This window comes from Nymphaea colorata, chromosome 7 (assembly GCF_008831285.2).
Source record: "Nymphaea colorata isolate Beijing-Zhang1983 chromosome 7, ASM883128v2, whole genome shotgun sequence".
Taxonomy (NCBI): domain Eukaryota; kingdom Viridiplantae; phylum Streptophyta; class Magnoliopsida; order Nymphaeales; family Nymphaeaceae; genus Nymphaea; species Nymphaea colorata.
The window spans coordinates 2570138-2594358 of record NC_045144.1 but is presented as its reverse complement, the minus strand read 5'-3'; the positions used below and the strand labels follow the sequence as shown (position 1 = coordinate 2594358).

The window sequence follows — 24221 nt, the reverse complement described above, 5'->3', positions numbered from 1 at the left end:
ATGTAGGAAGATGCAAGCTGGAGGTACATTGGAGAGCCTCCGCTAGGATTTTAGCAGACGAATGCCGGATAGGATTATTCTCTTCATTAATCGGCAAGAGAAATCTAAATTCAGTAAACTCGCCAGAATTAATCCCTTCCAAATCCCACAAAAAATCCACAATTCCAGTAATGAGCATGACACCCCATAAAAAAAAAAAATAGCAACACCTCTCATGGGCATACAAGGGGGAGAAAGAGGTTCCCTTGTGAATTTATATACCGTCTAGCTGGGAGAGCGTCCGTCTGGTATTCTAGCACGTGCCCATATGGAAGACAAGTGGAGGCTGCCATCACCTTAAATCAGAAGTCCAGCTGCCGCTGGACTAGCTGAATGCTGGACAGGATTGTGCTGTCGATTGCTCAGCAAAGGGCAAAAGAATTCAGCTCCTAACCAGAATTAGTCCTTTCCAAAGAAAGTCATAAAAAATTCCACAAGAATCCCCAATTTTAGTAATGAACATAGCTCACCAAAAAAACAAAACAACAAAAAACAAAGAGAAGGACTCGGTTGCACTTCCCTGTCCATGCAGAAAGTTGCAAGAAGGCTTTCTAAAGGATGTATATAGAGTCCATCCGGGGGAGCCTCTGCTACTATTCTAGCACAGGCTCAGATCGAAGATTAGCGATGGTTGCCTTTATCAACAGACCTCTTAATTTCGGAAGTTCTCCCGCTGCACAATAGTATTACGCATTACTCATCAAGAGGCAAAATAGTTCAGTTCCTCACCAGAACTAGTCCTGTTCAAAAAACGGAAGCAGTGCTCTTTCAACATGCTCAGCAAGAGGCAAAAGAATTCAGTTCCTTACCAGAATTAATCCTTTTCAAATTAGCAGTAGTGCTCTTTTAAAATGCTAAACCTGCCAAGAATAAAATAGTGCCGGCTTAAGCTGTCAAAACTACTGCTGCTGGAGCTAGTCCATAAATTAGCAGTAGTGCTGTTTTGTTTCAGCATTGTTGGGTATTCCAAAGCAAGACTTGCCAAGTTATCAGAGAAAGGTTTGACATCTTCTGAGTTACATGTGAAACTTATGAGATTCATGGTCTGGAACTGTGTCCCTTGCTGTCATGGCATTTACGTCTCAAAGAAATAAGAATCAGTTAAATGAGTGCAGAACAAGTTATGTCGGAAAAGTGATTTTGACTTTTCATTGCAGAGCTTCTTGGACTCATATGTGATGTTTGACATGGGATGCTAACAACATATAAGGAAAAGTTGAGCCGAAAAAAGAGGAATATGGACTTAGCTGTACAAGATTATGATAGCAAATACAAAGCCCCATGCCACTTGATGCCCCTTAAGGGTTGCAGTTTCACTTAGCAGTTAGCACATCAAAGGCTGAAAGACAGAAATACAAACATCAAAAAGATGTCTTAAAATGACAAGGTAAAGCAGTTAAAATAAAAGTTAGCATGCCATACCTTAGCTTCCAAAAGGACGAGCACATTCTAGTTAATTTCAGGTCATCTACACAAAGATTCAGCTTCTCGCTGCCAAATCTGATCATTTGAAGAAACTGAAGAGAGATCCCACAGAATGCATGAGAAAATTAAACACATAAAACCTGAAAGGATTATTATCTTGAACAGCAAAACTTTTGAGAGGAAGGATAAGAAACTCTGACCTAGTTAATTTAGTTAACAAAGAAAAAAAAATGTCTAAGCTACCTTTAAGAGTCTATCTGAATGCAAATTTAGAAGTCTAATTTTCTTTACTGTAACATCCATGAACTCTCTCCCTTCACTCTCTGTGTACGAGAGAGTGTGAGAGGGGTTGATCATGCCCTGTTACATCCATGCACTCTCTCCCTTGCTCTCTCCTTTAACTATAACGAAGATATTTTTAACAATACCACTATTGCAAACTTTAACACTATGGAGAACGTATAAGATGTACCAGTCAAGCGAAAAAAACAAGCTATACCTGTCAATAAACTTAGGTAGGAACCAGTACAATAAAGAAAACAGAAAAGGAACTAAACAGAGAAAATGTGACAAGAGGGCAATGATTTTGGTTCCGGGTAATGCTTGATCTAGGTCTGAGCAATAATATTACTATGATATGGATTTAGTTATAAAGGAGAAGGCCCAGCTAGCATTTTTATTGGACTCCTGTGGCAGATCTCTGCATGTACCTGGCTATGTCAGACGAACTATATAGTAGATCAGTCTGACGTGTTGAACTATGACGGTTTCAATCATCCTAACTCCAGTTCTTTAACCCGAAGAGCAAGCGCCTTGAAGTTGGAAGACTCTAGCACGGAGTCCATGTCTAAACATGCGACTCTAATAAGGAAAAGGGTCATGCACTTAAATACTCGAAATCTCATACTGTTGACACTCCCATCCACTGCTTTAAATGTCAAGAGTGAGGCTATATCCAGTCACAATGTCTTAATGTCGTCAAAAGAACTATCATGGCCAAACCTAAAGATGAAATCGTCAAGTCTGATCATGAAAATGCCCAAAGTGGGTCAGAGGCTCAATCCAACACTGATGAGAAGTTTATCACATATGATGGCAACGACATCTATAAACTCTTATATATATGTTATGCAGTAGCAACTTCAAAGAACCCGTCAAGCTATAAATGGTTGTAAAACAACCCTTTTATGACAAAGCGACACTGCGAAGAGAATGTCTACAAAGTCTGAATAGATGGTGGATCATGTAAAATATGGTTATTCCAAATATTGTGGATACGTTGAGCAAAACTGAGAAACTACTCTATCCTTAATAAGCTGTCGTGGTTTGCATAGGTGCTTAGTGAAAAACTATGTCACATGGGTACGAGGTGTGGGTGCAGATACGGCAATTTTCAAAAAAATTTAAATTTATGTACGGTGCATCGAGGATGTATATATGTGTGTGTGTGTATGTATATAAATCATTTGTTACGACTGTTTATAACCTCATTTATCTATATTTAGATATAATTTTGTTTGTTTTAGATATAGTTTAATTATGTGTGCAGTTAAAATGGTTAATTTTGGCCTATGTCACACGGACACGGCAAAATGGGCCACGTACCGGTGTCGACACTTCGACACCTGGATACCGACACTTGGACACGGCAGGATACGTTTTGGATCGGATCTGGGTCAGACCCGATCCGAACCACTTTACTAACCCGACATTCTTTGTTTTGTTTGAGACTTTCTTTCTTATGACTTACGAGATTGGTCATGAACAATGTTTTGTTTGAGAATTTGAGACTTTCTTTCTAATGACTTATGAGATTGTAAGAGTGAATTATTAATTTAATGTTTTTTATTTTATTATCCAGTTTAATTTTTTAGAATATAAAATTCGTAGTGTCCGCGTATCCTAAAATTTTGAAAATTGCCATATCCACGTATCCGTGTGACATGAATTTTGGCTTGGTTCGGTTGACCAAACCTAATGTAACGCTCATTATATTTTTGGGCAGGTCGGGTCGGATCGGGACCCAGATCCGGACCCGCAGCTTACCTGCGTAAGAGCCCGACGAGGGCTGTTCTCCCTCGTCCTCCTCTCGCTCTCCCCCTTTCGTTGCCTCTCTTGCTGCTAGGGAGCTCCATGTAGAGAAGAAGTGGGCGGACGGTGTGGTAGTGGCGGTGGCTGGACCGGCGGCGGCGACGGCTGCAGCTCGTGGGTAAGCCCTCTCGACCTCTGCCCTTCTCCCTCGCTTTTTCCCCCGCTCGATCTCCCTCCCCTCTACCTGTCCTTCCCATTTGCCCGAACCCTCTCTCTGGCCGTCTCCCTCTCTTTTCTCGTGCTCCTCGCACCTCTCTCTGCGGCCTCTCTTACTCCCTTCGCCTGATTCTTCCCTCTCTGTTTTTCTCCCCCTATCTGCACGTTTTCGTCCCTCTCTGTAAGAATCTTCACAAAGTACTCGTCTCTCCGCATGCAGAATAGATATATTGAGAGGAGAGGATGAAAGAAGACGATGGAGGAAAGGGAGCAGCCGGCTTAACACAGCCCTGCAAGAATAACCCTAATAGGTTACAACAGATTTGTACATAAAATTATAAAATATTACAAGAGAGCCACCGCCTAGTAACTTTAGGCGTGTGGATATAAGGAGAATGGATTGGGTCTGAACAGACCCGATCCCCATACGCTAACAGCTCCCCTCAAGTTGTGCATGAGATTTGATCATGCACAACTTGTTCTTCAAATCCCAAAAATGCTGCCCTGTGAGACCTTTGGTAAAAAGATCAGCTATCTGTTCATTGGTGGATATATAAGTAGGCAAGATCTCGGCTTCTTCAACCTTCTGACGAATGAAATGTTGATCAATCTCTATATGTTTGGTGCGATTATGCAAAATGGGATTGAAAGCAATTTTTATCGCACTTTGATTGTCACATAGTAATGATGACCGAACAATAGGAAGATTGAGCTCCCCAAGTAAATGACGTAACCATGACGCTTCAGCCATCCATGCAGCCATTGCTCTATACTCTGCGTCAGTGCTAGATCGTGCAACAGCACGCTGCTTTTTACTGCTCCAACAAATGAGATTAGAATCAAGAAAGAGACAGAAACCTAAAACTGATCGTCGGTCATCGGGATCGCCTGCCCAGTCGGCATCAGTATATGTATATATGCTATGTCCAAGAGAAACATTGGAACATTTGGTGTAGACTAGTCCATCTCCAAGAGTAGCTTTGAGATACCGTAGGATCCACTTAGCGGCATCCATATGTCCTTCAGTGGGTGCATGCATGAACTGAGAAATCTGATTTACAGCATATACTATGTCTGGGCGAGTAAAGGTAAGATATTGTAACATACCAACAATGCTGCGATAGAATGTGGGATTGGAATATGCAGCAGTTCCATTAGATGCAGTCAATTTAGTATTCAGAACACTGGGGGTAGTGATGGGTTTGCAATTAGTCATACCTGCCCTGTTCAAAACATCAAGGGTATACTTGTGCTGTGTAAGAGTCAAACTATCATTTGTCCTGTCATCGTAATTCTCCCAGATCCTTCATCTTGAATTCTTGCTTCAACATACCTTTAACATAAGATATATGTGAAGAAGAATTCCCAGTTATAACAATATCATCAACATAGATAAGTAACCAAGTGGTAGCTTCTCCAGTGCGATAGATAAACAAAGAGTGATCGAGAGAGCTTCGGAGAAAACCAACTTGTTGTATGTGATGAGAAAAACGATCAAACCATGACCTAGAAGCTTGCTTCAACCAATATAGAGACTTGTGTAATTTGCAAACCCATTTTTGAGAATCATGAGTAGTGTAGCCGGGAGGTTGCTCCATGTATACTTCTTCCTTAAGAATTCCATGAAGAAAAGCATTTTTGACATCTAACTGATAGAGAGGCCATCCATACGAGACTGCAAGAGAAATAATCACACGGATTGTTCCCATCTTGATGACTGGATTGAATGTTTCATCATCATCTTCCCCATATTGCTGAGTGAAACCGCGCGCCACAAGTCGTGCTTTATACCGATCAATGCTACCATCTGGTTTATATTTCAGTTTATAAACCCATTTGGATCCCACAACATTCTTATCAGCTGGACGAGGGACAATCTGCCAAGTCTGACATTCATGCAAGGCTGCCATTTCCTCATTCATAGCTTCAACCCAACATTTTTCCTTACTTGCATTGTGATAAGATGTTGGTTTCACCTTTTTGCTGACTTCTGTCATAAACAGCTGAAAATCCAAAGAAAAACTGTTATAGCTCACCCATCTATCAATAGGATGTCGCACGCGTTGTGATTGGCGTGGAACTGCAGTAGGAACTGATCGCCTAGAATACACCAGGCCTGAGAACCGATTATGCATAGGTGGCTCACTGGGCTGAGAAGATGAAGGCATGCTGTCCAAGGAAGTAGTGCTGCTCAAGGAACTACTTACAGATGTCTCGGGCTCATTAACAACTTGCTCATTGTGCTCAGTCAACATTGCTGCCCCTTGTCTTAAGATTTCAGCATGAAGCCAAGTATCATAAACTTCATTTTTGTCCTTAAGTGTCACAGAAGTGGCCTTGGGATCTTGTAACCTGTTCTCATCAAAGACAACATGCCGTGAAATATGTACACGCCCAGTTTTAGGGTTGTAACACCTATAACCCTTGTAATTTTCTGCATACCCTATAAATCTACATAAAACAGCACGATCTTGAAATTTGTTTCGCAAGGAAACATCAACATGCACATAGCACACACATCCAAAAACACGCAACTCCTCATAACGTGGCTGCTCTTGGTGTAAAAGAAAAAATGGTGATTTTCCATCAAGCAAAGCCAATGGCAATCGATTTATAACATGTACAGCCGTATGGAAAGCCTCGGTCCACAATATCATAGGTAAGTTTGTTTCATGCATCATGCTAAGTGCACTTTCTTCAACAATATGCCTATGTTTCCTTTCAGCAATTCCGTTTTGATGAGGTGTATGCGGACATGAAATTTGTCTAGTGATCCCATTATCTAGTAAGTACTCAGTAAATTCATTAGAAATAAATTCACCACCACCATCACATTGAAAATGCACAATATTACTGGAGTATTTATTTTGAACCAAGGCATGAAATTGAGTGAATAAGCGAAAAACTTCTGATTTGTGTTTCATGAAATGGATCCAAGTATATCGGGAATATGAATCAACAAAAATGACATAGTATCTACTCCCAGAAGAAGAAGGAACTGGAGCAGGCCCCCAAACATCAGAATATATGGTGTCAAAAACCTTTGGAGCTCTTTTATTTATTAATTGAAAAGGAAGGGCATGGCTCTTACAGATATGACAACTCGAGCACATGCTGAACTCACTGACAGAACTCAGACTGGACTTATCTAAGAGCCCATCTGCAACAAGATTTCGAACAAAAGATTGACTACAATGAGCTAACCGACCATGCCAAATGGATGGTTTATTATACTCTGTGACATTGACTTCACTATGACTTGGAAAACATGAATCGGAAAGGTGAGATTTTGACATCTGTGGAGCTCCTTCAAGGACATACATATCTCCTTTGCGAGTGCCCTCAGCGAATGTCTTCTTGGTTCGAGCATCCTTGACATAAACAGAAGAGGGTGTGAATTCAACAGAGGATTGAGTATCATCAATAAGCTTGGACACTGAAATAATATTTTTCTTGACACTTGGAACAACAAGAACATTCTTTAATGGAATCGAAGAAGAGCCCATAGAAATTTGTACATTTCCAATGTGTGATATTGTGTGATGGGAACCATCTCCCGTGACAACTGAGCCTTTATCTAAATAAGGGAGAGCACTAGAGAGATTACCTGCGTCACCAGTAACATGAGCTGCTGCTCCAGAGTCCACATACCATTCTCCTTGCTCATTTTGTTTCAAATGAAGCTTAGACAGGGCTGTCATGAGGAGTTGTTGTACGTCTGCTGAAACATTAGATCCAGATGATGATGAAGCTGACCCTGCTGCTGCCTTGTTCTCACGTCTAATCTGATTATTTTTGTTCTGCGGGTTGTGCCAACATTCTGACTTTACATGCCCCCTCTTGTTGCAATAGAAACAAGTCGGAACCCTTCTAGATGTGGCAGAAGTAGTGTTCATGCCCTGTGGTGTTGGGAGAATTCCTCTTCCCATTCCTGCCTGAGGAATCCAAGTACGAGTGCGATTCCCTTGCAATGCATGTGTTCCTGTGATCAGTACATTGTGACTGTTGGAAGGAATCAAATTCTGTCGCTGAACACGACTAGCTTCGTGTTGGAATAACTTAGCCTTGAGATCTTCGAAAGATGGAAGAATAGGTAGGACTTCCAAGGCTGTGCAAAAAATATCAAAATCTGTTCCCAGTCCACTCAAGGCTTGTTGCACTTTGTCCTTGTCGCTGACGGGATGTCCAATGGCAGCAAGTTGATCACTTACACTTTTAATTTCATTCAAATATTCCAAAACAGTACGCGTCCCACGCTTGATGTCCTAAAATTACCTTCTTAACTGCAGAAAATGTGCTTCGGATACTTGAGAATACGCGGTGGCAAGGGTAGACCACAACTCTAGGGCTGTTAAATCATCATCAATACCTCCTAATACTTCCTCTGACAAAGTAGAAGTAATATAGGCAACAAGGAACTGGTCGTGAGCCAGCCAAACTTCATACTCAGGATTATTTTCAGTAATGGTTTCATATTCAAATCTGATTTCACTCATAGCCGCAGCCCCAACAGCTTGATCTCCCACTACGGTCTTCTTCACTTCACGGTCAATATACATAGGAGGTGCTGGAGTGGTCCCATCGATATGCCCGTAGAGTCTATGACTTTTAATAAAAGGGACTATTTGACGTTTCCAAGTCAAATAGTTACTATGATTCAGCTTTTGAGAAATAAGTTGGGAGAGAAAGCTAGAAGATAGAAGAGAGGGAGTCGGCTGATCCATAATTGATTTAGGGCAACGACAGAAATTAGGGTAAAACGATGAGAAAATTAGGGCACAACGATTAGGGCAAATCAATTAGGGCAAATCACGCAAGATTTAGGGAAGAAACTGAAAAGAGGGATGACCACGCCAGAAAAGAAAGAATCTAGGGCAGATTAGGGCTAATCACATCAAACTGAAATCACTCACCGGAGGACGATGCAACCTGGCTCTGATACCATGTAAGAATCTTCACAAAGTACTCGTCTCTCCGTATGCAAAACAGATATATTGAGAGGAGAGGATGAAAGAAGACGATGGAGGAAAGGGAGCAGCCGGCTTAACACAGCCCTGCAAGAATAACCCTAATAGGTTACAACAGATTTGTACATAAAATTATAAAATATTACAAGAGAGCCACCGCCTAGTAACTTTAGGCGTGTGGATATAAGGAGAATGGATCGGGTCTGAACAGACCCGATCCCCATACGCTAACACTCTCGTCTCTCTCTCTCTGTCTTCCCTTTCTGTCAGCGCCTCCCCTTGCCTTCACACTCCTTACGTGAGCTCTCTTTCCCCACTTTTCTATTTGTTTTCCCCTTTTTCCCCAACCGAGCACTCTTTCTCATTGATTTGATCACTGTTTGATAGGATTCCAGCTTGGGGAACGTGTTATTTCCCTCATAACAGCGATTAGGTGGTATTGAGGTGGCGGGTTGGCACGATTTTTGCCGTTTGGGGATCGATTGAACGCTTGAGGTGGCTGCCGAAAGGATTGCAGCAGTCTAGACTCTAGACTCTTGATTTGGGGTGAGCAAGGCGTAATTGAGCTTATTTTCTTGTATATTTTCCTTTGGAACACGTATAATTATTGTTTAAGCATGCTAGAAGGTAGAATTGATGATTTGGAATGCATGTTAGCGACTTTGCTTTTTGGGGAAAGTATACGTAAGTTGGATGTGACTTTGGGGTTGACGCCTTGATTAAAGAAAGTTATTGAGAAAGGTGTTAGTGATGGATTGATTAATGGCTTTGGGTTTTGATGTTTGGTGGCAACGTCAAGAAGTAAGGAGGAGGCCTATTGGGGGGCTTGTAGGTCGACACTACCCGTCAACACCCTCTTAGGTGATGACACGTGTCTCAATAATTTTATTTTGTATTTGTTTGATTGTGTAGGTATCTAGTAGGAATCTTATCTTTTATGTCTGCAGGTACATCGGGCACGTCCCGCCGACCTTGAGCTACCGGATTCGAAACTCGAGGCATTTTGAAGAGTTTGTGAGCGTGCCACAGGTATGGCAGCATTCCAAGCAAATCCCTGCCTGGGGTAGAAGAATATGAATGTGTGTCCTAAGGATTGTGGGATCGTAGGATTTTGATGTGATTGATTGATTGTTTTGTGAATGAATGTATGTATGCTTGCACATGATTTGATATATGATATGAATTGTTTTGAAAAGCTATTAGAAGTTTGTTTTGAAAATGTTACGCATTTGCATGTGCATGCTAGAATTGATAACTGTTTAGGACAGATGAGGCGGGGTATCGAGTCGAGTGTCTCCTCGACCGCAATTGTGCATTAGAAAGCATCCTAGAATGATAACTGCCCAGGACAGCTACGAGCCAATCGCAGATCGAGACTACTCTCTGTGGTTTGGCTAAGTTTTTCAAAGATGTGATTGATGTGATAATTGATGGGAATGTTGTGCTTTCTTGCACACATTGCCACGAGCAATGATGCAAATGTTTGAATTCGAAGGTAGTTGTACCTGTATTGTATGACGGCTAGCAATGACTGATAATGTTATGTGTAGACCTCGTGTGGAGGCAATTGGAGGTGTGGGTGCACTCGTGAAGTGTACAACCTCCTGAGCTAGTCAGTCATCTTGTGATTGTGTAATTATAATGATAAGAATGAATGAATAAGAGATGAGAGGCCAGTGGGATGTGGCTATGTGTTTGGGAGACGTCCCGCTTTTGCCACTGGTCTCGCCTGTTCGGAGCACAGGCGGTGCAAGGCCCCAGGGTACTATTGTGTGTTGTGCTTGTAGCTTGAGCTCCCGCCTTCCCAACCTGGGTGTCCTAGAGAAGGCTGAGTATCTCTCCTTGGAATTCACACATCCATGGATGAGTGCTCTACCGCTGCAGCCGATGAAATGGATCCATACTGTTATGAGCCACCACGGGGGTTGTCTCTCGACTGTAGGCCGCCCATGATGTGCACGTGCCTGTGTTGCACCCACAGGAACTGTTAATTCACTAAAGTTAATGAAAATGTAATGTTCATAACTGAATGTATGTGATTGATGTGCATGTGATTTTGAGATTGTGTTACTATGGCCTTCACGTGCCGTGCCGTGACACGACATGATGATAGATGGTTTTGATGTTTGTTCTCTTATTTGAGCCCTACCTAAGAGGATTTGGTATTTTCTTGGCTTGTTGCCATACTGAGAAGGCTAAGCCTTCAGTTGTTTCTTTTTTTCAGGTTCTGGCAGACCCGAGGCAGCAGGTTGATCGGATGGCTTCACTCACGTCCTACTGGGAAGATTTTGGGTTTTGTTTTCTTTTGTAGTGTCAAAGCGTCGTGTTTTGGTTACATTGATGTCTTGTTTTTGTTAGGCATCAATTATGTGAATTGGAGCATTTTGTCATGCACATAAATGTAATTTTGTACGAATTGAAATTGTTATACAAATGAAAAGTAACCCCATTGTCTTGAATGGCATAGCTCTCATTTTTTTTTGAATTGTTGTGTAGTCGCACCTCGATGTTTGATGTTTAGAAAAAAATAAATGTTTGAGTGTCAAAAGGTCGGGTGTGACACCTAATGTGCTGTGCTGGAGAAGTACCAGCACCAGCATCGACGTGCGTGTGGCAACCACTTAGAAACACCCATGTGACGGGTAAAAACTTCAATGAGAAACTACTACAAGGATAAGGCAGGGGTAACGTTAACCTCTATGTCTGCCAGTCACATTTTATTGGGCGCAGTAGCAGTATGACCATAAGGCTATTCACAATGGCCATAAGATTACTTATACCTAAAAATTTAAGGGGAAAAATATTTTTACCAAGTAGGGAGTCTTAGTTCCATTAGAGGGAAGGCTTCTAATAGGGTATAGAGTCTTGTCAGTCTATCTTATAAAGATTGTCATGGTTTATTGGCTGATTTATTGCCCTATTGTGATTCAAATAAAGCATCAGATTTACAACAAGGTTAGACCAGTCACACACCAAGTAGAGTCTTGTCGACATCAATTCCCCAACCGAATGCTCATGCAGCTGATACACTTCTAACAGTGGATTCTGTTTCAAATCCCATCTCAGCAAGCCAGGGACATCTACGCACCTACTCCAAGCAGTCCGAGGGACCATCACTCCATCGCAAGTCACCCATATCACAGAAGCACTATCTCATTCGTCAAGAGCCAAATGTTTCAAGTTTCAACCCAAAGAGAATGACGCAGTGTGGTTTAGTGGCAGATTGGACCCCAGATTTGGATCCATTTAGGCTTCGTAGATCTAGTTTTATATTTACTTAAATGTTCACTGAGATTTGAACCTTTTTGCTTAGTGGATTGAGATCCAACTCAGATCTAGGGATCATGCCTCTTTTCTTTTGTTTTTTGTTTTTGGCTAATTACCAATTATGAAATCCCTAATTTTTCATTGCTATTGAATTCCCTCGCTTTTTCCATGTTTTTGCCTCTGTTCTTCACTTTTTGGTGTTTTTCCCACAAGGATTAGAGCGAGAAGTTTCAACTGCTGTGTCACAGTCTCACGATCCAAAGGAAGTCCAAATTCCTTTTAAATCCCTAAATGCTAATTCATGTTTCTTTAACCAAATTAATCAGGTTTTCTTCATATCTTTCAAAACCCAGTTGGAACTTCTCCATTTCAATTAATTGATTCTCCCAAATAATGCTTTCAAGTAAATCCTCCTCTATTCAAACAGTTTTTTCCATAAATAATGATTGAAGGTTATCAGTAATTTCGAGTTATTCTTCATCAAATTTTCTTATTCAAAATACCTTTTCCAAATCAATTGGGGACATTATGGTGACAAAGAACAATTCTCCAATCATGTCAAAGCTAATATCTGTGCTCTTGAAATGTGAAAAACAAGTGGTTCCTAAATGTGTTGTACCCAACAAAATGGTGTGACTTTTTCCCCTTCGGAGGAAGCTCCCTTCCACTCTTACCCCTTTGCTAGTTGAAGGAAGTATGTTCCTTTTTCTTTTGATTAAATTCTCTTGTTTTTCGTCTTCCTATTTCTTCCTGCTTTCATTCTCCATGCTTCCTAGTCGAGTTTGCAGCATGATTTCCTTTTCACTTCCTATTCACTTTCTATCTTAATTCGCTTCTAATTTGTTCCTTGAATTCCCAACTCATAAATATTTTAAGGTGTGATGCTTATTTTTTCGTCTTCCTCATAATAGATTTATATAAATCAAGGATGTCTTGCCAGTACATAAAGAACAAAGGATTAACCTATAAAATTGCAGAGTTCAATAATCCTGATGAATGATGAGCAACTTACTATGAATAATGCATGGATAGAGATTACTCTTTCTTCAAACGGCACTTGAGACCTTTCAGCTCCTTGCCTTGTTGCTATACAAATACAAATATCATGTTATGACCTCATCAAAAAATAAAAGTCCATGCAGTCCAAAAAGGATCCCATTAAGGATAAGTACCTCGTATAACTCCTTCCAACACCGACCAAATTGCTCTTGCAGCAACTTCCATTCCAAGGCCATTTCATACTCGATCGTGTTTGGTTGGGAACAATGAGAAGTAAAGACAGCTCTTTTCTGCAAATATGAATTTATAAACAGGCATTAGAAGAGAGCCGATTATGTGGAAGGACAAACCTTTCCAATTAAAAAGAAATACCAAGTCAAAAAAAATTTCTCTTGTAAAGATGTACTACAGACCCATTCTTCCTTATTTATGACTCTTTGTTTGTCGATAGAAAGATGGCCAACAAATTTTGTCGAGTTCTCTTTCAAAAGAGGAGCTCTTTTAGCAGCAACAAGTGGTCTGCAACAGTGACAGATATCTAGAAATCAATTACAAATAAACACATTCTGAAATAGAAGTACATGAGCTTACAGGTTGCATGAGTTTGTTGTGCACGTGCAATAGATTGAAGATGCCAAAAATATTGTTATCAGTATCAGCGTGATATCTACGATTTCAGAATGCATATTACCACCATAGAGCCTATGTCACATGGATGTAAATACAGTTGTGAAAGATGCCGACATGCATGTGAAGCAATTCTCAGAAACTTAAGACTGGAACTTAGGCAACCTTCCATTTTCAAATGTCTAGAACATTGGCTAGGACGGGTATTCTTGCCTACGCATTCAATAGCCTAGGTTCCATCATTGCCAATGTAAACTCTTTCTCCTTTGAAATTCTTCTTCTTTTAAGACAGTTTTCCCTTTTCTGTTTTTGTACCAATTCTTAACTTCTTTAATTTTGCATGTGATTTTGTAGTAAACTTATGTGTACGTATGCACACTTGTTCTTCAAGTCACAATCACAAATCATAGAACATTATACACTAAACATTTTATGCTATTTTATGCTTTTTTAACTCACATACGTACATATTATTTTCCTAGTACTTTTACTTGTTTATTAGAACATAATAGAAGATGATTTTATGGGAACTGATTATATTGAGGATATATGTTCCCTCCTTTGTCTTAACTAGGCCGTAGTTTTTGTGTTTGTTTCAGGATTTCAGTTTTAGAAATTGAATAAGAGATTTAGCGGTTAGCATTTAAGAATGATAAGACTTTGCATGCAATATATCATGAAAGCATTGATATTTACTTGTGAGCTTTCTCGGTGCTCAACTTCATTAAATTTGAATTTCCAAACTTCTTAGGCTTCTTACCATGTTATGAAATTCTTACTGTGTTTTTGTTCTCCTGCATTTTAATTGTTTGCTTGTTACAAGTTGATAGTTAGAGATTTTCCATTAAGAAAGCTCCAGTTTCGCTATCAACTTTAACAATTAATATTACATTTTATTGGCTTTTCTTTTGAGAAGGTGGCCCAGTTAATGCACCTAGTCCTGCCTAGGCTCTAGGCTCATTTAACTGCCTAGCCTGTTTTTAACGCTTTTAGCGACATAGTATTATTTAATGTGAACTTATCTAAACTATTTTTGTATCATTTTAGCAATGTTTATGTAAGAGAACGTAGGTGTGCATGTGTTTATATATGTGGCCATACATAGTAACATTTAATGTTGCATTTTTATTAGTATCGACATTTTTTGCTTCTTTATACAACTAGAAATGCCTAGTCCAACCTAGGCACACCTAGGCTCTAAGCTCTATTCATTGCCTAGGCTTCACCTAAGTTATGTATGTCGTATATACAGAATTTAGAAATCATAGATAGCCAAACAAAAAAAGTAAATTGCTACATTACACAGGTACAGGTTGCAGATGCTGATGCGGGTACAATAATTTTAAAAGAAATTTGGGTGGGCCCAATGTTATCTGTATCGTACGATACGGACGCGTATCGTACGATACGTATCGTATAGGCCAAGAAAACCTATACGATACGCTATTTAAACATGATACGCGTACGTATCGTACGCATGTCGCACGATAGGGGAGTAAATTAAAAAAGGGGTCCGATGGCCCCTTTTTTGAGTCTTATTTTGAAACCTACGCTCCTCTCTCTCTCTTTTCTTGTTTCTCAATGCTGCAAGAGATGTGGAAGGGAGAGATTTTCTCCATTTGCATCAAGATTTGCCGGTGAAGAAGCTTTACTTCTCGTTGTGGGGAGTCTCAAGACGATGGGAAGCTTGGAAAAAGAGGGTTTTTTGGTTTCTAACACCAAGAAGGTAAGAAATAACTTATGAATTGTGATGTAATCAAATACTCTTCAGTTGCTTAGTATGTTATTTTGATTTTTGAATGTTTGATTTCTTATTTAGGAATGTGTTGTTCATATTCATACTTCATAGTTCATACTTCATATACATGAATGATGAATGTTCCTTTAAATACATTTATCTTGAGTTTTTCTGATTTTTACTTGTTTTTTTGGATTTTTTTAGAATTTTTCTGATTTTTTCTATTTCTTATAATTTTTTAATATTTTTTACAAATTAAAAAATTAATTTTACGATACGTTACGATACGGCGTATAGGTCGACCCGACCGATACACGATACGATATGACAGTGATAACATTGGGTGGGCCAGTGTGACACGGGTATACATACAAAATTAATAATTTTATATGCTTATATTTTTTGTTGTAAACCAAATTTTATTGAGGGTTATTTTAATTCATTTCTAAAATTTTACATTAAATAAAATTAGTTTTATTTTTAAAATTTTGACAGACCCCAGTCATCCTTTTAAAGTACAAGGGCTGCCAACTTTTTAAAGATGACACTCTGGATGTTCCCTTGTGTCTGAGTCTGTTTTGCTTACCATTTATTTTGTTTACTTGTAACGGAGCACCCTCCCACCGGCTTTAATGCATGTTGGGGATTACGTGTTTGCGGTGGTCGACATTTGAATCCTTGTAAGAGGTTTCAACCATCTTATGTGAGTAAAGTTGAGCTTTATTCCACCTCTTTGCTTATATTGCTCTTGCGATGAAGTGCTATCTACAATATTATCAAAGGCGTAGCATATCGCGTATCGGTCAAGCTGACCTATAAGCCGTACCGTAACGTATAGTAACGTTTCGTAAAATTAATTTTTAAATTTTTAAAAAGTATTAAAAACCACAAAAAATAGAAAAAAATCATAAAAAATCCAAAAAAAATCCGAAAAAAAAGCAAAAATCAGAAAAAAAATCAAGAAAAATGTATTTAAACGAACATTCATGTATTTGAATTATGAAGTATGAAGTATGAACAACACATTCCAAAATAAGAAATGAGACATTCAAAATAACATAATAAGCAGTCGAAGAGAATTCAATTACATCACAATTCATAAGTTGAAAAGTCAAAACATATAGCTATCATCTTTCATGATTCAACAATAATCCTCGTCAATCGTCCTTAAGGACATTTCTCTCTCAAGACTGTCGGCTGTAACATGAACATTTGGGGACCTAAATGTTAATGTCTTGTAGGTCCCCAAATGTTCATGTTACGGCCGACAGTCTTGAGAGAGAAATGTCCTTAAGACATTAACGAATGTAGACTCCCTCACAGCTGTGCATATAAATTTCTGTTGATGTCCACAGCTTCAATGTATCCACGTCCAGAGATTGATATATATATATTTATCAGATCTGATATGATCCACATTTCAGGCTGATCTTGTCGTCTCCCACACAGCAACGACCAATGTGATCTGGCCTGAGTTTCTTCTTCAACAGCAGCAACTAAGAAGCTTCTGATACAACCCTTTTCAGTCTTCCACGTTCCAAATCAGAGAGAAAAAGAAAAACTGTTCCACAGCAACTCCCGCCCGCAACTTCCACGTAGTTGCTTATGCTGCACTACATCCATGTTAGGGACCTAATCACACATACCACTCACGTGTGATTAGGTTCCCCTTCCACACTGTCCACTATTTCTCGATCAGCAGAGAGAAGAGAGAAAGGAAGGGTAGAGAAAGAAAAGGAAAGAAATAGGAAGAGATAGAATAGGAGAAGAGATGGGCAGATTTGTTTGCTCAAGTTAGGGTTTCTTAAAACCTTAAGTCGATGCATTCTTGAATTCGTGTGGAGAAAACCAATGTCGTGCAGGCAATTCTGATTGTTTTTGTAGAAGTCGTGGAATGACGCACAACACTGTTTTCTTATGTCGTTGAAGTTTGAGGTCACGTTGGAAGGTCTGAAGTTGTCTGAAAATAAGTTTTTTTTTTGTTGGCTGTCGTTAGAAGATGTTGGCATAATCATCATTGTGACATTAGTGGCATGTGGCAGTGGTGCTGATATTGTTGATTTCTACTTTGCTGATCAGCACCTTGACGTGTGACAGTGGTGCAGCGACTGCGAGTGATATTGTTGAGTTCTGTGTTGTTGATCAGCCCCTTACCTGACTGATTAATTATAAGTTGGATGTTCTTTTGTGTGTTCAAACTGCTGCAAAATTGTTTTGGTGCTCCTTGCTGTGTTTAATATGGCTGAGATTAGCAAACCAGATGGTGGGAATGATTATAAAGGAACTGGGAATCCCTCCTTTTTTGGATCTACAGTCACAGTTAGCACAGATCTGAGTATGAGCAGTTTTTGGCACACAGAGTCTCACAGGCTTCAATTTCCACTGTTTTTGGCACACAGAATCTCTCTACGGGTACATACACGCCTGATTCAAGTATCTCTTGGATTATTGACTCGGGAGCATCGAGACATTTCTGCAGTAGACCTGGTTTGTTCACTGTGTTGCATAGATTCTCTCAGCCACATCATGTTAAAATTGCAGATGGCAGAATGTCACCTATATTGGGTTATGGAGATGTGAAGCTTTCTCAGTCTATGACCATTCCACATGTCTTATACGCTCCTGAGTTTCCTTCCAATTTGCTCTCTGTTAAACAGTTGACTATTGATTTACACTGTCGCATTATTTTTGACCCTAGTGCATGCTCATTTCAGGACTTACAAACTGGGAAGACTATTGGTGGTGGCTATGAAAAAGGGGGTGTCTACATCCTGTCAGTCCCTATGGGCCTTGCTGCTACCTCTTCTACATCAAATTCTACACCCTTTTAGTGGCATCTCAGACTTGGCCATCCTTCGGGGTCCAAGCTTCGTTCCATCCTACCTCACATTTCAGTCCCAGAGTCATTTCAATGTGAGGCCTGTCAACATGGCAAGCATACTCGTAGTAGTTTTCCTTCGAGTCTTAGTCCATCAAGTCAAGGGTTGTTTGATCTTCTTCATGTTGATGTGTGGGGTCCGAGCAGGGTTGCTAGCCGATCTAAGTTTAAGTATTTTCTGGTTGTTGTTGATGATTACTCTCGAGTTAGTTGGGTATTTCTTTTGAAAGAAAGGTCTGAAGTAGTACCTATCCTCAAAAACTTGATTATTGAAATAAAAACTCAGTTTGGTTCTTTGGTTAAGTGTATTCGCACTGATAATGCTCTTGAGTTCAAATCCTCTATCTTAATGACCTTTTATGCTGAAAATGGTATCTCTCCCCAATTTACATGTCCCCACACCTCACAACATAATGGAGTTGCTGAAAGAAAACATAGACAACTTCTAACTGTTGCTCGTACCCTAATGTTTCATAATCATGTACCTGCATACTTATGGGGTGATGCCATACTCATGGCTTGTTACCTAACAAATCGTTTACCATCATCCTCCATTGACAACAAAGTACCGATTAAACTTGTTTATCCCAATCGAAGTTTATTTCCTGTTGCACCTAAAGTATTTAGTTGTACTTGTTTTGTTCACATTCTTGGGCCCAAACATGATAAACTTGCTACTCAAGCCATTAAATGTGTTTTCATTGGCTATCCTCGAAACCAAAAAGGGTACAAGTGTTTTGATCCGGTAACTCACAAAGAGTATATCAGTGTGGATGTCACTTTCTTCGAGTCTCAGTCCTACTTCAGTCCTACTTCTGTGTCATCTGAGATGCCATGTCTTATTCCTCTACCTATCCCTCCAGTCCCGTTGCAGTCTTTTCCCTCTCCTACTCCGACAATGAATAGGTTCCAGGACCCTCCATTGGTATACACGCGTCGGCAGGATCCCTCTCATGGTCGACCATCAGAATCTTCTCAGGATGTGAGCTCCATTGAAGTAAGTATACCTGACATTGATCCTTCTCAGGACTTGCCTATAGCCCTATGCAAAGGCAAGAGACAGTGTACTATGCATCCAATCTCACAATTTGTTTCCACTGACCACCTTGATGACAATTTACAGCAGTTTCTTCATGCTATGACAGTTCATACTGTTCCAACTAGTCATCAACAAGCACTACTAGACTGTAAATGGCGAAAAGCCATGCAAGATGAGATGGATGCTCTCTTACAGCGTGGTACTTGGGAATTGGTTGATCCTCCTTCAAATTGTGATATTGTTGGCTCTAAATGGGTCTTTACTCTTTACAGTCAAGTACCATTCAGATGGGTCTGTAGAGAGATATAAGGCTCGATTAGTGGCTAAGGGTTATACCCAGACGTATGGAGTTGACTTCTTTGAGACTTTCTCTCCTGTGGCCAGGTTAGGTACTATTCGGCTCATTATCTCTGTTGCGGTATACTCCAATTGGCCTATGTATTAGCTGGATGTAAAGAATGTCTTTCTCTATGGTGATCTTGAAGAGACTGTATATATGCAACAGCCCCTAGGGTTCGAGCGACAGGGGGAGTGTAGAAAAGTGTGTCATTTGAAGAAGGCAATTTATGGACTTAAACAAAGTCCTAGAGCGTGGTTTCACAAATTATCTGAGGTCGTTTCACAGTGTGGATTTGAAAGATCTCCTTTGGACCATTCTCTATTCATCAAGAAGACCTCCAAAGGTATACTTGTTATGGTAGTTTATGTTGATGACATTATCCTGACAGGTGATTGTGATCAAAAAATTTCGATCACAAAGACTTTCCTTCAGAAGCACTTTGTCACAAAAGATCTTGGTCACTTGCGATATTTTCTTGGAATTGAGGTTGCTCATAACAAAGAAGGTGTAGTGTTGTCTCAGAGGAAATATGTACTTGACCTACTACAGGATACAGGGATGTTAGGAGCCAAGCCGGCTAATCTTCCGATGAATTCACATCTTCAACTTCATGATGATCAATCGGAGCTAGTAGATTCACGATCTTACAGGTCACTTATTGGCAAGCTTCTGTATGTCATTGTGACTAGACCAAATATTAGCTTTGTTGTTGGGAAACTAAGTCAGTTTATGGAAAAACCTAAAAAAGTCCATTGGGATGCTGCATTGATGGTTTTGAAATATCTAAAGACATCTCCGGGCAGGGCCTTTTTTTCAAGAAAGGTGAATCTCCAGAAATTGTTGCTTACAGTGATGCTGACCATGCAGGGTCTACCACAGGCTTTTGTATCTTTGTTGGAGGCAACCTAATATCATGGAGAAGCAAGAAACAGAATGTAGTTTCGAGATCAACTGCAGAATCTGAATATAGAGCAATGGCTCAAACGGCTACTGAGATGACTTGGGTTAAGTCTATGCTAACAAATATGAGTATTGAAGTTCCTCTTCCTATGAGAATGTACTGTGATAACAAGGCTGCCACTTACATTGCAAATAATCCAGTATTTCATGAGAGAACAAAGCACATAGAGGTCGATTGTCATTATATTCGGGATCTTATACAAGGAGGTGTTGTGTCTACAGTTCATGTAGCTTCTGAAGATCAGGCGGCAGATATGTTTACTAAGGCTCTTCCTATTGGTGATTTCTCTAGATGTTGTAACAAGCTGAGCATGATTGATATCTATGCTCCAGCTTGAGGGGGAGTGTTGAAATTAAGAGGTTTATATTTAAGTGTGGTAGTTTTCTGATTATTTAAAAGTTAGAGTCTTCTTGAGTCATTTATATCTTTTTGTGTTTCTCTTGTGTAAAGACACTAGCCAACCCCTATTCTCTCTTTAAATAAGAGATTAGGGTTAGCAATGAAAGTACGTTTTGTTTGTTCTCACTCTCTCTCTCTCCCTCTCGTTCTCTTCTCTTGTGTTCCCTCTCTTTTCTCCATCTTTTGCAACAGTCCTCACGACAAGAAAGAAAGCTTATTCACTGACAAAGCTTGATGCAAATGGAGAAAATCTCTCCCTCCCACCTATTTTGCAGTGTTTAGAAACAAGAAAAGAGAGAGAGAGGAGCGTAGCTTTTAAAAAAACACGCAAAAAAGGGGCCGTTGGGCCCCTTTCTAATTTTTCTCCCGTATCGTACGATACGGCCCCTGTATCGCATGATACGGCCCCCATATCACACGATACAGGCGATACGCGTACTATACGCACTTGTATCGTCTATCGAATGCATATCATATAGGTTTCTTCGACCTATACGATACGTATCGTATGATACGGATAACATTGGCTGTCTATGCCCATTGCAAGAGCATCCCTCCATCTCCTTGCGATCTTTGATTTCCGCATGCACTCGTTCTTTTCAAGTTATCTGCACACCCTTTTGCCCCTTTAGGCTACGGCTGACGAGCGACCGCCGGGCCGAACAAATTGAGCCCGTGACAACTAGTACCAAAGTCCAGGTTGATCATCTGGCACAGTGGGGCGTGGGGAGCTAAGTCGGTGCCAAGCTATCCGACGGTTGGCTGCCATCCATGATAGTATGGTTGAAGACAAAACAAATTATCTAGCAGAGGAAGTACAGACTCGTCAACAAAAGAAGCACATGATAATTGGGACCAACGGAGGAATGGAACCTTGGCTGGTTGCGATTGGGACAACCATTGCCTCATTGAGTCATTTGATTACCGAAGCTGCTCGGAGATTCCAAGACTACAATATTGGGACTGGCCAGAATTTAGACAATGTGAATTCTCTGTTGGCAGCCACGGAAATTAGGGTCAGGTTGGTTGAGGCAAATGGGCCCAACACAGCCAAAGCTTAGGGCATTGGGAGAGAGAAGTGCAAGCTCATCAAAGAGAGGGAGAAGTAGATGGAAGTGCCACAAGTATTTTGACTGACCATTCTGAGGGACCATTAAGTACAATAGCCATTAACGAGTCCTTGACAGTGTCGAGGCGACTTAGGTTATGCTAGCCACGACAAATGCGGCAAGATGAATGGCAGCAGAAGATAGGAACCAATGGAACTGTGTGGCCAAAGAGGCATAAAGCCTTGTGGCCGAGGCAATTGGTGACAATGCCGAGCACACAAGGATGTAACCTTGGCACAAAGGTGCAGGTGCAAGTGGGCCAAGTAGGTGGCTGGAAAGTCAGCAAATGAGATAAAATAAACACCACATCAATGTTAGTGAGACAATAATGTAAACAGTGGGAGCAACCACAACTAGCCATGAGGTATAACCAATAGGCAAAATAGAATTGCATGGAGGGGAGATGCTAAGGTTGTTGCAAGAAGCATAGGAGAGTGAACAGCTTAACAATGACCTCACATAGGCAGGCAACTGACCAAGAGGTGAAAACCTATAAGCCAGTGGCCAAGCCTCCACAGCTGAAGGGATAACTAGGAGATATGATGTGAGTTGGAGTTTATCACTTCCGTCATCGTAAAGGTTTATAAGTAGACCATTTCATAGCCTATAAGCTACTTGCTGATCATTTGTTCTTGACTTTTCAACTGAATCTTGAGCATATATAAATGGAATCTGAGAGTTGGCCAACTTCTAGTCCTCCAACAACAAAGTGTGTCCAATCTGGTGGATCAATGGGCATCGCATGCCTACATGACACTAATACTCTCACCACCAGTCAGTCTGAGACCACCACCCATATAACTGACAAAGTCATGTGACATGCAATAGAGAAAAGACCTAAGAAGCACTCCTTGCACCCACATGTTATCACCAAAGACAATGATAAAACTACTTCTATACATTGAAGCATAAAACTCTTCGCTGATCAGTCACTTAAAAAGGACTCCCATCAAGCTTTTCTTGACTAACCCTGAGAATGAGTCACAAGTTAGCCAAGCACCTTCCGTACGCAATGCTAGAATAATGAGGTTAGGACCATTCACATGAATGAGGGAGTATAGGCATTAGGCTGAGAGGTATAGTTGAGGGAGGTTATTCCTTATGAGGCTAAGCAAGATCAAGGTGTCAGCAACATTGCATAGCAGCAAGTCAAGATGCTGCAGCAATTTGAGGCAAATAAATTGTTGCCACAACAGCCTAGGCCGAAGCAATCGCATGTAGTAGAATGCAACAACAGCCAGGGCAATCAAGATGTGGCCAGTTGAGTAGATCGGATCAATGTGGCTAAAGATGAGGGCACTGCGGTTGTGGAAACTGCAAGCTTATCAATGCTACAGACTAAAGCGAAGTAGACAGATGAGCCATAAGCACCTTGACCACGATTAGGGAACTATTGAGGTGCTACCCTATTCCAACGCAAGGAGACAATGCTAGTGGCTGCCGACATGCTTATGAAATACATCCACTTTATGTCATTGACCAAGAGCTTCACCATCAATACGTCATTGATGCCTTTCATGAGCAAATGCACAAGTCACATGCAATACCCAAAACTACTGTGAGTGATATAGAGACCCATTTCTTGAGTGGGTTCTGAAGGGAGAAATTCAAGTAAACACAAACCAAATTGTGCTTCAGTGCAGCTTACCACACCCAAACAAAACGGTTAGAGTGAAATGGTAAATGAGGCTCTAGAGACCTTCCTAAGATGCTATGTAAACCAAAAAACAAAGAGCTGGACAAAATAATATTTAGGTGGCTGGACACATACCACCGGCCACCATTCTTTAACATAGGCATGACAACTTATGAAATAGTCGTTATGGTTATCCCTAACTCTAATAATAGCAAATCAAAAAGTAGCAAAAGGCTTGAAATTGAACGAGAAACTAAGAAAATGAGATAATTTGTTAAAGATTACCAGAAAGCAATTTGGCAATGGATACAAGACTTGAAATTGAACGAGAAACTAAGAAAATGAGATAATTTGTTAAAGATTACCAGAAAGCAATTTGGCAATGGATACAAGACTTGAAATTGGACAAGAAACTAAGAGATAAAATGTTAAAGATTATCAAAAGCAATTTGGCAATGGTTAAAAACATAACAAGACAAATTTTGATCAAAAATAAAGAGGAAGGAGAGTCTGAAGAAGGAGACTGAGGAGAGGTCATGAAAGGACAACG

At 40.3% G+C, this 24221-nt stretch overlaps 1 protein-coding gene across 1 annotated transcript in view; it reads right to left on the bottom strand.

The window, feature by feature from the left end:
- Positions 1-420: 420 nt before the first annotated feature.
- Positions 421-24221, bottom strand: part of LOC116257793 (protein ANTI-SILENCING 1-like) — a 65423-nt gene continuing 41622 nt past the window's right edge. Inside the window, exons 9-13 of the mRNA XM_031634780.2 lie at positions 13358-13463; positions 13118-13234; positions 12958-13031; positions 1462-1556; positions 421-1378 (exon numbers count right to left, since the gene is read on the bottom strand). Of these exons, the coding sequence (XP_031490640.1) occupies positions 12981-13031; positions 13118-13234; positions 13358-13463 (274 nt within the window). The 3' untranslated portion in view covers positions 421-1378; positions 1462-1556; positions 12958-12980. The remainder of the gene's footprint in view (positions 1379-1461; positions 1557-12957; positions 13032-13117; positions 13235-13357; positions 13464-24221) is intronic.